The sequence below is a fragment of the Melanostigma gelatinosum genome (assembly GCF_949748355.1).
Source record: "Melanostigma gelatinosum genome assembly, chromosome: 14".
Lineage (NCBI taxonomy): Eukaryota > Metazoa > Chordata > Actinopteri > Perciformes > Zoarcidae > Melanostigma > Melanostigma gelatinosum.
The window spans coordinates 11,299,070-11,314,544 of NC_136647.1; the positions used below are offsets into that span (position 1 = coordinate 11,299,070).

The window sequence follows — 15,475 nt, forward strand, 5'->3', positions numbered from 1 at the left end:
ACAGCTCCACACAGAATAGCTCCTGTTGGAAGGCTTTTCATTGCCGTGACACGTTACGAGCACGAAGCTCTTCCTACAAGTACAAAGAGTCGCTATCTTAAATACCCATAATGCATATACAAGCATGCTTTGTACTTGAAACGTTACACATCAATAGACATCCTTTTAACAGGATAGCGACTTGCTGTATGGATCTATCTGTTTTAATTCTGCTAGATATGTATTTGATCCAGCACCCATCCTGTCATTTTTATCGTTATATTATGTATGTGTAATTTAAACATTTATAAATAAAACAAACACACACATACACAATTCTTATCAACAGCAAGGGCATAATGTACAAACGAGCAAGAAGCTAGCAATTGTGATGCTCGGTAACTGTGGCCAACAGTAAGGCCGCCCTGATATTGAAGTGAAGGACTGGGTTTCCTAGAAATACTCAAGAGTTAATCTACAATTCTACAAACTCAGCTGTGGCCATATGCACTCGCCTGAGAAAGTCTGAGTGTCCTCTCTCCTTGGCAGGGCACAAGGTGATGACAACACTCACTTTGAGTCAGAGTGTGCAGCCATGTGGAGCAAGCAACACTCAGGGAGACAGGTACTGTACAGTTTAATCTGATAAAGCACGAAATCTAGCAGACACCCCTGGGTCTTTTTTTATTTTAGTGTGCGAACGAGAGAGAGAGCGAGAACGGTGGACTGAACTTGACTTTGACCTGGGGGAAGGAAAAATAGGGCTAGAGAGTCACACTTGGAGTTTTACAAGTGCTTTTCTCACCACCTGCCTTTGATGCAGAATTTGAGGTCTAACATTAACTTAGTGTACCCACAGACACACAGACACACACACACAAACACACAAGTAGAGCAGACGCAGGCAGCCATGTACACAATGAAACAGAGCGTCGTCACTCTTTTTCTTTTTCCCTTGCCGAGTTGAGGTTGTATTAAAGAGGAGGGTGCAGTGTGACATCCTGGGTGCAGGTATTAGAGCACTGTCAGATGGTGTGTTATCCTCTGAGAGGATAAAAATGACACATCATCTCTCACTGGATTTGGGCTTTCACGAACACATTTTCTATTCCTTTGAACTCAGCACCACGACTGAAGTCTTCTGACAATAAACTAACAATAAGACAGTGTGTCATGTTTCTTGTTAACTAGCCCCAAGATGCCTCCATGCACACACACACACACGGAGTTCTCAGTTGTAAGTCATCAATGTTTTGTTCATCTCAGTCTGTCAATGGAAAGTCCTCTCTGACAGTATTATTTCTGATACAAACAATTTGTGACTAAATAAAAGGAAGACTGAGAGAAAGAATTGTGACATAAGTCTTGATTTTTTTAAAGATGTACAGTAACACTCCCCATCCACTGGATAGAATAATTAATGTGACATAAGATGGGAAATAAAACTCACTTTGAACCATTTCAGTAAATTTCCACCACTCTATGAAACTGCATAAGAATGTCATTGACATAATACAGAGAAGGGCATTATCCATTTATTTGGCGCTCTCCAGGTGCTGGACAGCTGTCTGGATTGCTCTCCTGTGGCGCACAGTCCCGACGAATACAGACCCAGCGCCAGCATGAATATTCATAGCCCCAGACAAGCTAAATAACAACTACATAAGGCTACTGCTTGAAGAATAAAAATCATAAATATGCACTCATAAATAAAAATCAGGAGGGTGGTGGTGCGTTAAAACAGCTGTTTGTGGCTTACATACATATCCTCCTGTAATAGTAAGCTCAGGCTTAGCCTAAATGTGTTCTTCATAGACTAAATACACTTTTAAACGAACATTTTTAAATGTAATGTAAATATTTCAAATTAGTTTTATGATTTGCATCTCTAGTTTGATGCCTGACGGTAAGGACAGGACAGACATCCCTGGACCTATTTACAGGGCTGTGATTATGTACATTCAAACGCATTCTTATAGATTGAACCAGTACTGTTGTCTCGAAAAAAAAAAAATAATAAAAAGGAGTACAACTTGTCATTTAAAATCTATAGCATGGCATTTAGCAAAATAATTTGAGCAGAGACATTCAATCTTCATAAGTCTATAAAGCAAATCAATGCATAATAGTGAGATGGTGATGAGAATACCTGTCGATTGGAATAAGTATTTCCCAGCAGGCGTGTCCCTCCCCAGATAAATCCTCTACGTATTTCTCTGCCCGTCAAAAGATTGAATCTACTTTGTCCATACAATGTTCTTCATAATATCGTCCCACTGGACTCCTGTGTGAGTCTCGAGTTTAATAAATAATTGTCTGAATGACAGCGAGACAGGAGTTTGATTACATATGACGCGTGAAGAGCCTACGCCACAGTGTTTCCAACATGCTTCAACAGCCAGTAAGTCTATAAACAAGCGAGTGAGTGAACTTCTGTGATGGCCAGAACATCTAGGTCTGTGGATACCCGAACACTGTGATTACATGAGCCTGTATGCGTCAAATGAATGCCCAGCTGTGTCCCATCTATATACTATACAAGCCCTATACATACGCACACCAAGCAGAAATACATTTAATCATTTAACACCTTTTGCAAAGTTCACCACAACCGGTCATCCATGTGATTTGGGTACATCACATTCAAAGGGAAAAGTGTTGAACCAGAGACATTTCTCACTTATTACTTGCACATCACTGGAAATAGAAACATGGGAACCAGCACGGGCATGCCTTACCGTCATCTATGTCTTCCAGAATATTGACTTTGGTGGTGGGGTAGTGCATTCCCAGACGCCCCCCGAGAGGCAGCGACAGTGTGACGTTGAAGCTCTCTTCTCCCTCGTACAGAGAGTCGTCGATTATCACAATGCGACAGTGCTTCTCCCTCTCGCCCTTGTCGAAGCGAAGGACGCTGAAACGCTCCTCGGGACGGGAGATGAAGTCCGAGTAAGACAGAACGGTAGTGGGATTCGTCCCTGAGGCAGAACCTTCAGAGGGACCAGCAAAAGGGGAGAACGAAAGAAATTGAAAAGTAATTCACATTTCAAGATGACATAACTTAAACATATAGTTTGAACTAGTTATTATCATATACAAAGTCATATTACACTGAATTGTATGTATAAAGTAGTGTGATGAAGTTTAGGAAATTTAGAGGGGTTAACCATGAATAATGTAATAAGACAGACTTTCCCTTTTAGTTTCATTCAACATTCAGGCTGTGGCAATTACAGCTTGTGAAAGATTCACCTTTAATTGCAGAAAGCATGTCAGTCAGTGTATTCGCTTTAATGTCAGAATACAGTGGGAACAGACTAACCCCACAGGTTTTCTCAGAATGAAACCTGTGATGTAGCATTTTGACATTTGACAACAAGTGCCTTCATTCGGCTCATTAGTGTGTGCACTATCCTTCATTTCTCTAAATGAATGAATATACAGGCTAAAATATGCACATTTCCACACAGTCTGACAACCTCACCGGCTGCAACTAAGTCACTGAAAGTAATTTGAAGTCTAACAAAGAGAGTGGTCCTGTTTCCGAGGTTGTATGGAAGCCTATTAATAGTTTGAATAAACGACTGTAAAACTGGGAAAAAGCACCGGCTAGCAGCTCATTTACATACAGTACAGATGGGCTTATGCTGCAACTTTCCATTTGTGAGAATGCAAACGCGGAGTGACTTCCAGTGTGTTGGCTGCGTTTTAAACACATTTCATTGGCACCGCCAAATGGGGAAAAGAGCGACAGGTGCACCCGATACTCCACCATACAAAAGGGACACTATCATCACAATAACATATTATGGAGAAGGAATTTAAAAGGCACATTTCTGATGCAAATGTACTACTATCATTCTGAAATTGATGGTTTTGTTTTGCTGTGAGCAGTATACCAAAACAGAAATTAAATTTAAGACATTACTGTTGCTGTTATGATTATGTATGATAATCTGTGCAACATAAAATACGTTCAATAATGTTTCAGCTATACCTCAAACACGATAATTATCTATGTAAATACTAGACGTGTGGTCGAAAAATATCTATTGAGCCTTAAATACGACATTCACCATCTAACATGAGTCTGAGCAAAAAGCCGGCAGGCAGGCGAGGTACACCGAGGGTAAAAGGGTTAGATGAGCTGAAAAAAGGCTATTCTATACCCTGATGCGTGTAGCAGACCACCATGAGCTCCTGGCTGATGTCTCCACTGCGGTGTACCGGGATGAAAAGCTCGCCAACATCTTCCTCCACGGTGCTGATCTGCTCAGGGAAGAACACAGTCGACTCTGTTCAGAGGAGGAAAAGAGAACGAGTAGAGGGAGTCAGAGGAAAGAAAAGGGCAATGATATGTATAACAATCTGCCAAAATTCACAGTACATTAGGCCATCAAGGACCGATGCAGGCTTTTGTTCTGGCTCTGCATTAGTGAGCTGCAGCTGACATTTTATTATTCAGATCTATTGAAGTGGTAGACCTGCAGTGTGCTTATTCATATTCAAAAATAACTCTCCATCACTTCGGTTTGACGCAACCAGAGGTACTTTTCAAAGAGACCTCTCTGGAACTTTTTCTTCCTGCCTGGTGTGTCAGACAATCACACATGCAAGCCGCTCAGTTCATCCCGCAGAGGGGAATCAGCTGGGAGTTTTGACACATCGACTCCTCTATACACAGAGGGGTCGGCATCAGTTTTCATTCTTTTCCTCTTGTTCTCCACTCCTCTCTCCATCGCTGAGAAGAGTTTGTGAGTTTGTGATTGAGAGAGAGACTTAGAGCCAGTGAAAGCATCATCTATCAAAGTAGAGAACTTACTGGCATTATAGAAACAATAAATGCTGGAGCTTTTTTCCACAGGCGCACAGGGACCAATAAAAAAAAAAAGCGAGCAGAGTGGACGGAGCTTCAGCTCGTCCCAGATCTTCTTGTGACTCCCCCTTTCTCTGAGAGTGTGTGAATGAATGAGTGAATGAATGAATGACGGCAGCTTCAAGACACGTTGCTGGTTTGCTTGTATAACACAAACTTGCATTAAAATGGCAAGGGCTGGAGTGTGACAAATCAGCGAAAGAAGAAATTTAGATGTTTATTTCAACACCCAGCGTAAAAAGAGATCAACACCTGAGATGACTCTTTGGGATGAAGTCATCAACATAAGACAATCTTACGCACCGCAGGAAGCCTTCTCTTATGGTAACTCTCCTTATATCGTTCTCTCTCCTCTCAATCTTCTCCCCTCTCCTCCATATCGTTGCCCACAATCTGTCACTCCCCGGGGGGGTCCACTGTTTACGTATTACACACACCGCTTTACCCTGACTTTCGTCTTCTCACAGTTCTTTCACAGTTCACCGTCCACTTCGCTCTTCTAGTGCCTCTAAATACCACCACAGTATTAGAAAAGATAAATTTCAGCAAAGTGGGTCCACTTCACCTCTTAGTGGAAAACAAACAGCCATTCAGAAACATTCATGCGGTGAAATGAAAAAAAAGAAGAAGCTTTTACAGAGGATGTTACAATAGCAAACATCTGCACCTGATCTTGCCAAAATCTTAAAAAATATAATCTGTTTGTTTTTATTCCTACACCTAGAACTTCTCCAGTATTGATGATTTCATGAATATTCTATTAGTGCAGGGATATTTTCTTTGTTTCTGCGGTCTGATTTATTGTTTTGCACATTTTACTCGCCACCGGTTTTTAAAACGGTGTATGCCCATAAGCTTAACGCCTAAAATGTAACTGTAAATGCGTCACAAAACAGCCTTTTGAGACAGTTTATAGCACTATGTAACTAAACCCTGCACAACACAATGACACTGTTCATAGCAGCAAACTCACAATGCAGTCCCTCGCTTGATGCGTCCTGTATTAGTCAAGAGATTGTACATCCTAACGGAGACAAAGCTCTAATAATTACACAAGGATGTGCTTGGCTACAGCTGGCCTTGCCATCTCAGACAAAAAAAAATTAAAGCAGAAAACTATTTTTCATCATTTAGTGGATTGACCTTGGTGTGAAATGCAGTGGAGTACCAGCTCTACTGATATATGGCGGCCCTGCTATATAGATGAAGCAAGAAAGATATGTAGCAAGATGCTGGTACTGCTTGCAGCAAACAGCAGGCTGCCACCTTCATCTTCAGTCAGCACTGGATTATAGATGAAGAAAGTCCCAAAGTTTTGCAGGAGGAAGGCCATCACACCCTGTAATTAAAAATTTTTGTCTGCTGCAGCACTGGAAACGGGTGCGCCACAGGCAACCGCACTAGAGGACAATTATTAATCAAAGTCGCAACAGGCGAATATAGAAGGGTGGTGAAGGGTACGCATTCTTACAACTGAAAGAAACTAGCAAAAACAAAAAGCTCTCTCCTTCGTGCAGAGAAGCAGAGACTGTCCGTGCTGTAAGAACAAACTCAGCTTGTTAAGGTCTCCTTAATTTTAGAACACTTTTGGTTGAAGCTTAGCGATCTTCTCGCCTACACTAAAGCTATTAGCCTAGCTGATATATCCTCTGGGGGGTGGGGGGGGGGGGTCTCGAGCTAACCAGAAGACCCGACAAAGCCAGTTTTCATCATTAGAGAAAGAAGCTGGAGTACAGCTAATGCCACAGGCATAGCTGGAGCTTCACTGGCCCATTAGAGTACAGAGTGGCACATCTCTGTCACATTAGACAATCCCCGGAGATGACAGAAAACAAGCCAGCCCCTGCCCTCCACACGCAACATAATTAACCCACAGGGGAGGACGGATTGAAGAGGACGAATGCTAGAGGAGAGAGAGAGAGAGATAACGACATAGTGAAAGTGAGGGAACGAGAAGACAAACGAGAGAGAATGATGACAGCAGCTGTTGTGCGACACTGTAATGGAAGCTTCAGTGTTTCAGTCTTTGTTGCACATCTATAATTACTTAAAAGTTGCACTGAGCAGAGGCGTACATAAAACTGACTGTAAAGCAGCAGAATAGTAAATCTGATTTTGATGGAGCAGAGTAGCCAGAGTGGGTTTGTCACACGATCCAATATTCCATTAGCATTTCAGTTTGCAGGCTAAGATACAAATTGCAGTGAAAATTGCAGATTACAATCGATTTAAGTGAAAAAGCGACGGACTGAAGTTGTGTGTGTGTGTGTGTGTGTGTGTGTCTGAGAGAGACACTTTTCTACTTAACCATTCGGGTTTGAACAAAGTTGACCATCGCAAAACAGCAATTTCAAATTTGGCTGGCAACCATTGGTTTGGCATGATGGCAATGGACAAATAAATAAGCTCTAATCATACTGCTTATTTGTATCATTGTGTGTTTTAGGAATAAGCATTCGACTCAGCATTTCCGTGTGAGTGAAAAAACACAGCACAATCATTTTCCCTACAACAAATCCACACTGGATGTCATGTGCCTCCTCATTCCCTGTGGAGAGATTCGACATGACTCTGTATCTACAGCACACAGTGCTTATGTTGAAAATTCTTCATTCTGTGTGTGCCAAGTTTTGACTAATTCTTCACACAACAAATGTGATGTACGGTACAGGGTTGCGTCATTTTCATTGCTTTGTAACAAGAGTACTTGTGTGGCGTGCATAATAACTGTCCGAAACTTGACTGCGTCTGTTGTATTGGCCTGTTCAGATGCATAAGCCTCTGCTTTGGATATTCTATGAATACTCCATAAACGTCATCAAGGAAGTTTTATTCAAATTTTTAGTAATGGATGTCCGATGGGATAGGGATACTAAACTGAATAAAGACATATATGAAGGAAAATACAGATTAAATCAATATTGTTTTTTATGCAATATAATTCTTTATAATCTTTTTGAGTTTCATATATGAACCCCATTAAAAAAAAATGGGCATCTCTGTTATAGACCGAATATTCTGCATCTGTATTCAGTAGCTAGAAAGTGTTACTGCCAGTATAGAAGAGAGAGTATTCAGACTAAATGTGCAAAATGAATGAATACATTTCAGCTTTTACAGTCTATTGTGATTGAAATGTCGAGAAAAATAACCTCCAATATATTTTCCCTGCCAAAGAATATACAATGGTCTCAGCCTAAAACTATATACGAGTGTGCTGAGTGCAGGGTATAAGGACTGACCGTCACTAGGATCCAGGATTTCAACTGTTGCTGTGGCAGGGAACTCCATCACCCCCATCACCGGCTCCGAAAGCAGAATCTGGAAGGTCTCCGCCTGCTCGTACTTCCCATCAGTCAGTATCCGAACCCGCCACGTGGCTCTGGTCTGTCCCGGGTTGAACTGGACCTGCCTCTGGGACTTGCCCTTGAAATCCTCATCCTTCTTCGCGCCACCATCCTGGGTGCCAATGCCTGAAGGAGAGAGAAAGTGATTGACGTAAAAAAGGAAAAGGAAAGGGGAGGAGGTCAGATGAGTAAAAAAAACAAACAAGACAGACAGGAAGAAGATAAAGTTAAAACGAAATAAAAAGGACAAATAAAAAGAAATCGACCATTAAAGGGTGACAGGAGGGAGAGAGAAGCAGATGAAAAACAGATTAAATATTCACACCCTTTAATGTTGTTCAGGGAGGGGTGTGAGAAAAGAGCGTGCTATTTTTCTTCACTGATTACTGACGGAGCCTCAGGAATGTGTGAAATGAATTTGTGACTGAAGCGTTTAAATAAGCAGGTACCTTCATGCTCATTGTACGATTACGCCCTGTTAACAATCCTACATGTATGTCTCAGAGCAAGGACAGACCAGAATAGGACAGACTTCAAGGAGTGAGCTTTGACTTATGCGAAAAATAAAAGAAGAATGAGAATTAAATTCCATCATGTTCCCACACGGGGTTCCTCATATTACTTATAAAAAGGAAAGAAGATAGGACGAAAAGAGGAAAGGAAAGGACAGGGGAGGAAAGAGGTTCAGAGGATGAGGACTTTGAGGGTGGAGGGTTTTATGATGGGACCAGAGCAAGAAAACAAAGACAAAGATGGAGAAGAACCAGCGGAGACACACTGCAATAGGTAAAATAGAACACAGAGCAAGAAGGTAAGACGAATAACAAAAGGAAGAGTAGGTGGAGGAAGAGTGTAAGACGGCCTGTGGCATAGACCCAGGGCTATAATGCAGTGGGGGGGGGAATACATGGTTTGATGTGGGAAAGCAGGTTAGAAGCAAAAGGACCAAACACTCTCTGTGGTGCGATGAGGTGAGGAGATTAGGGATGAAAAGAACAGAAGGTAAGAAAGTGGGCGGGTTAAGTGGGTGGACAAATCTCAAGACAAGACACAGCAGGTAGAGAAGAGACCAAACACCCATGAAGAACTCAGCTGAAAGTTGATGTTTTAGTTTTTTTTTCTTTTTTATAAAAAGTGACAAAGTGAGCCATAAGATTAAAAACGGTAGAAGGATCCAATCTGATCCAATCTTGTTCAGCCCCGTTCTGTCTGAGCTCTGCTTTGCGGGGGCATCTTTGATCCTTGATCTTATCTTTGCTTTCCTCCTTCCCTGATCCGCTCCACCTGTACGTTCCGTAGTGATGGAGCATGTGCAGCAGCTCTCCCCCACCGTTGCTTGGCTTGCACCACAGCAGGTTTCATCAGGTAACCCTTGCAACTGCATCAATCTTCTGACACCGTCGCTGGCTGTACAACTCCCCGCTTTCAATCCCTGACACACGGCATGGCTAATCTCATGAAATATATACACAACCACATCATGCAGTGTCTACTTGTGCTAGCAATTCACATTTTTCAATTTCTGTTCTTTTTGTATTTACATGGCTGCTTTAAGTCACGAATTACCTCTTCATGAACAGCTCTGGTTTTGTGGTGATCTTTTCTACTTCCCACCCATAACTGCAAATAGCTCACTTCACACACACACACACACACACTTGTTCTAACTGGCCAAATCAATCACCTGATCTCAATAAAAGTGATTTTTTTAGCAAACTAGCAAGAGGTGAAAATTGCAGCAGCTTAGGCCTGGCAGGGGTTCACCAAGCAGGACACAAAGTCCCTGTTGATATCTGCGTGTTGTAGACTTCAGACAGTCATTGACTGCCAAGGATTTGCGACAAAATACTAAATGTGATTGTTCTATTATCTTCCCACAAATTGGAGTTAAACAGGGTTGTAGTTTCTATGCTGTTCATCTGATGTGGGTGGAAAAAGTTGACAATTCAGCCTCATAGTTCAAATTTCATTTTTGAATCCAATGGACTGTAAGTTGTTTGGCATTTTACAGTGATGACATATGAATGCGTGTGTCTCATGACAAAGAATATAAATATATTTTTAAAGTTGCCTTTGCGGCATTGATTCTGTTAAAGGTTAACGTCCAGAGTCAAAATGTGTTTCTGTTGTTTAGCACATTACATTCCAATCCAAATTACAAAAGCAACGACAAAAATGAGAGATATTACAACTTCAGTACCATCAGCACAGCAGTTTGTGTCAGTTTTGATAGTTAACTGACAATCAACGACATAAAGGCAAAATGATGCACTTAGGCGAGTAGAAAACTCAAAAATCATTAAGACTTCAGCCAAACAAGCAAGCAGAGCCTCAACAACACGGACTCTTAATGAGATATTTGCTCAGCAACGACACAAACTACATCCTAATAATGACTTCAATTGACACCAAACATCAACCCAAGGTCGTATTACTGTGGAGGCATCGTATTGCGTTGAATGGTGTTCCCGCTATTTTGTCCAACTGGAGTATGTCGCCACTCTGTTATCGGTTCATTTGCTCCATTCACCTGTTCACCAGGCCAGCAAATTGAAATCTATGCAAGTTATTAGGCTTCGATCACTTTCTGTTTCTCATTTTGTGTTGCCCTAAACTAGACCGTATTTTATCATCAGTGCCTGAACAGATCCACGCAAAAAAATACATAGAGGTGCATGCATGCAAGAAAACATACACATTATATTTAAAAGCACTAGTGTCTTTGGTTTGGTGCTGTGGGGTAAGATCCACTTTTAAATATTCCCGCTCTTTAATCTTCCTTCAAGTGAAGCACATATGCAAAGAAAAAGCCTCAGCTCAACATGTTGTTGCTACGTCGGCCTAGAAGGAAACCACATTGCTGCATTTTAGCACCACGTCTGCATACCATGCTCGTCGTTCATTCACAAGGAGGTCTTGAAAGCGAATGTGCGTGCATGTGTTGTGTGTGTGTGTGGTCAGAGATAACCAGGTGCTCACACACACCAACTGTGCAAAGAGATGAGAGTCAGAATGAAAGCTTTCATGTGTGCCCAAGAGATACACTCAAAACCTTCCCAGGAGGAGTCACATATACACACATGCACAAACACACACACCAGCACACACACACAGGTAGATAAGTATTAAAACGTACATAAACTGCTACACTGTGATGCTAACACCTGACCTGACGATTAAAAGGGATCAGAGTGATGATGAGAGTTAAAGCTGCTTACAGCTGCTGCGTCTCCCAGACTGAACGAGCTGCAGCGTGACAAAGTCTGGGATAAGAGGAGCGTCCAGGGACAAATTCATCCTTTTAACCTTCGAATCCATGCAAACACTCAGAAACAACAGCCCAGCATATTTCTGTGCTTATGTCTTAGATTAAATCACCTCCCATCTGCTGGTCAAAAAGCTTATTAAAAAACCGCTGGCATTGATCTTTGTGTAGCTGGCTTGATTTGACATTTTAGCAGCACGGAAGTGAGTTCTGAGAGCCAGAAGTATGTTCTCTGCCCACTGTGTTTTGTACAGTGACGATAAGTGCTGCAGCCAGCATTAATGCTCACTCTATTTTTAAGTTTGCTGATGATTGATGTCAATCCTGTGATATGTCTCATTTTACAGCCTAATACAGCTAAAAGGCTCAGAGACGGCGTTCATACGAAACCAAAAGCAGAAAAACAACGTCCCACAGATTGATGATAATTGTGAATACAAATCTGATGATCATCTGAAATTTATGAGCAAAAGAGGTCTAATTTCAATGTTTTTTTCTGATGAGCATGTTTCACAAACTCAACAGCTCACTAATGCCTCATTTCCAATGCATGGTTCAGCGTGACTCAACTTGACTCAAATCCCTTTTGGTATCATTTCCTTTTCCACTGCAGATTGTACCCCCTCTGTGTCGGCAGGATTTTAAGCTGAACGGCGTAGCGACACTGCGTGAAACTGCAGCGCATCATCTTCAACGTGACACTCGCTGAACCCTTTCATCGGCGACCAACAAGAGGAACGTCTGCAGTTCATCACTTACAGTATGTGGCGTAGTTCTAGGGGCTGCCATTTTTTGGAATCTGGATAAAGTGAAAAAAAAAAATTGCGGCCTCTATTGACGTTAGCTTGACCAATTTTAAACTGGTGGGTTTGTGTGGGATGTCTCCTGTTGCACTAGTGACATTCCTTTCTGACCAGTCACTGGTCTGCAGTGTTTTAACTCCACCTTCTTGGCTCAGCTCGCTTGGAACCTCGACTGAGGTGGTAGCAAAAAAAGTAGGCCTATCAGGTACCAGGTAGCCCTTTATCCACAACCTTTGGCTAATGGAAAACCAAAAAAGAACGAGTCGAGTTGAGCCATGCCATGCAGACGAAAGGTCTTCATGCCTTCTCCATCTCTTCCCCACTCTCTTCTACACAGCTGTTCAGGGCCCTGACACATCAAACCCACCTACACAAAGCAGCTTGACAAAGACTGAGGCTTGCTTTGCCTCCCGTCTACCGTCATAAATCGGGCTACACGCTGCAAAACGCAGTTGCGAAGATTACAACTAGCTGGTGTGAATGGGAGAAAATAATACCGTGCCATTATAAATGTAAGGCGGTGGACCGCTGAGCTATATATATATAAACTGATCAACATGCCTTCATATCTACAGCTTTTCTTTACGTGGAAAGAAGGAGATGTTGGGGTGTCAATTCTGTTAATCGTGACACTAATGATGTTACTTCGTCAATGACTTGATCTAACTTCAGTATCCTCACCAGTATTCATGCTCTCAGAGTTTTCTTTGTGGATTTCATTGTATCCACCTACTCCATGCAATGCATTTTTATTACTTCTTGACACAGTGTCATGTTGATTGATGTCTCACCCCCTCAAAAAACTACTTGCCCAGCTTGGTGAAATAAAGCTGAACTTTGAAATCAAAGAAATAAGTGTGTTGAAACACTCAAAAATACTCTTCTTGGCATTGTTGTCTTGTATGAGTTGGTAAAAAAAAAAAAGTTACAGGGCATCACACTGACCTTACATCTATCCCATCTGGCCTCCTCAAGCTCATATCACAACATTATTACTGCAAACCTTAAAATGGCTCAAGGCCAAACTAAATGACTTTGGCTTAGGATACATCTGGTTACAGTGTGTGTTGAAAGGAAATGCTGCGATTGCTTTTAGGCTTCAACTGTCAGGGATTATGTTTGGTCTGTATCTGTGTACTGGAGAACAGAACTCAGGGTGAATGATGAGGTGAATTTTGACATATGACCGCAAATGCCAAAATGTTGTACACTATCCACCATCATACAAGTAACAAAAGTAGAAAAATAAGGTTCAGGTTGTGTTGTGCTATGTAAAGTCACAAAATCATAACAATTGTGTTTAACAGACTTAATGGCAATCCATCCAATTGTTGTTGAGACATCTCACTCACAATGTAAAATGTCAACCTTATGGTTTTGCAGAGATAAAGTCATGGGGATCACTAAAAGTATTTTGGATTTATCATCTGGGGACCATGAATATATGTACCAAATGTCCATCCAGCAGTTCTTGATATTTATATGTATTTTTCAGTCTGGACCAAAGTGGTGGACGAATTGACAGACTGACCCAGAGCCAAACCGCTGGCCTGGCTAATAACACAAATCATGTCCTCTTGGATCAGAGAATAAGAGAGTGAGAGAGACAGAAAGACTAACCAATGAAAGACGTCTCTCCCAGGTAGCCTCTCCGCCTGAGCACCACCTCCAGGAACGTGTCCTCCTCGTCCACCACGTAGTACTCTTTCTCCAGAGAGATCCAGGCCCAGTCCAGACGGAACTGCTGTCCCTTGAGCTTGTTCCCACCTGGACGAAATACATAAACACATAAATACATTTCGTTACTCCTTTGTTGATATTTCATATTTTTTTTTAAGTCTCTCATACCTACCTGAATTGACTAAATGCGTTTCTTAGTGATGTTACGAGATGTGGCGACGCTTCGAAGCGTGTGTCGAGTAATGGAGGGGGCGTTTCCTCGAAGCGCGTATCGAGGCTTGCTTCATTTAGGGGAGGAGCCACAAATGATGACGCCCGAAGCCTCGCTGCCCGGCTGTACCACGTGACTGCTTCGGGAAGTGGTTTGACAGCAATATAAACCCCTCAGGCTCCATTCAAAATGTGGGTTGTTGGTGGAGAGTTGCGGTCAGTTGAGAGTTTGGATAGCGTTTATATAGTTTGGAGAGTTTAGAGAGATAGTTTGGAGAGTTAGGGGAGTGAGGAGAGAAGGATAGGTGATAAGATGGAGCCAGCTAGGAAGAGGAGGATTTCCCCTGTGTGGGAACACTTTGATTTGATAGGTTACACAAGCATATTCAGTCCCCTCTTCCTAGTTCCACAAGCACTTTCACTGTCCTCTGCCTGCTTAAGCCCATGCCATTTTCCTAAAGTGACATAATAACATTATTACACAACCTGCCAAATCATATGATACTACCATTTTGGGAAAATGTACACACACCGAATACATTCAAAACATATTTTATTATGCACATGTGTGACAATTTATGTACAGAAATTATTTGGTCATACATTTTTGGAATTCATAGTCATTCCCAACAGCCATAACAGACACAAAAATTCAATGCATCACATTATGTGGTTCAGATACAGCTGCCTGTGATTATACACTTGGCCAGTAGGTGGTATCGTGTGCACATGAAGCTTCGAGAAATGAACCCTTTCTCGAACCAATTGGCTGAAGTGGTTCGATGCCTCATGAGGCTTCATCTCACCATCACTAGCGTTTCTTCTTCAATAACCCTATGACGTCTGTGACGACCCTCCTCCTATCATACACGAGGTGTCGGGTTGTGTCTAATCTGTTTCTAAACAGGTGCTGAGTGGAGGATCATCAGCAGGATGAGTCTCACCTGTGCCGGGGTGGCTCATCCTTAAATACCCATTCCAGTTGGCAGGCGGGGGCGGGAAGGAAGATCTTTGCTGATGGGCTCACCTTAGTTGTTGCTGTCATTTGTGAAAATGCTGTTAACATTGTGTTTGTGGCGAGACAAATAAACCCGTACTTTTGGCCGCAAGCTCTTTGTCTCCCTATTTTGTTCCAGTCTCTGACACGTCCCCTATGCAAGTGTGACTGTCTCTGTTGGAATACTGTATGTGCCGGGGTGTGTCTGGGCTCATTTAACTACCAAATGCTGAGTTCAATATTCTGTGGGGGCAATTACTGTAAAACTAACGAAGAAGAAATGTCTCCTCAAAATGTTCCCAACACATCTGCTGCAGA

General features: G+C 42.1%; 1 protein-coding gene across 1 annotated transcript in view; it reads right to left on the reverse strand.

Moving 5' to 3' along the window:
- Positions 1–15,475, reverse strand: part of frem2a (FRAS1 related extracellular matrix 2a) — a gene marked incomplete at both ends in the record, with an annotated part of 47,954 nt that overhangs the window by 14,817 nt on the left and 17,662 nt on the right. Inside the window, 4 exons of the mRNA XM_079283200.1 lie at positions 2,718–2,969; positions 4,149–4,274; positions 8,098–8,328; positions 13,891–14,037. Of these exons, the coding sequence (XP_079139326.1) occupies positions 2,718–2,969; positions 4,149–4,274; positions 8,098–8,328; positions 13,891–14,037 (756 nt within the window). The remainder of the gene's footprint in view (positions 1–2,717; positions 2,970–4,148; positions 4,275–8,097; positions 8,329–13,890; positions 14,038–15,475) is intronic.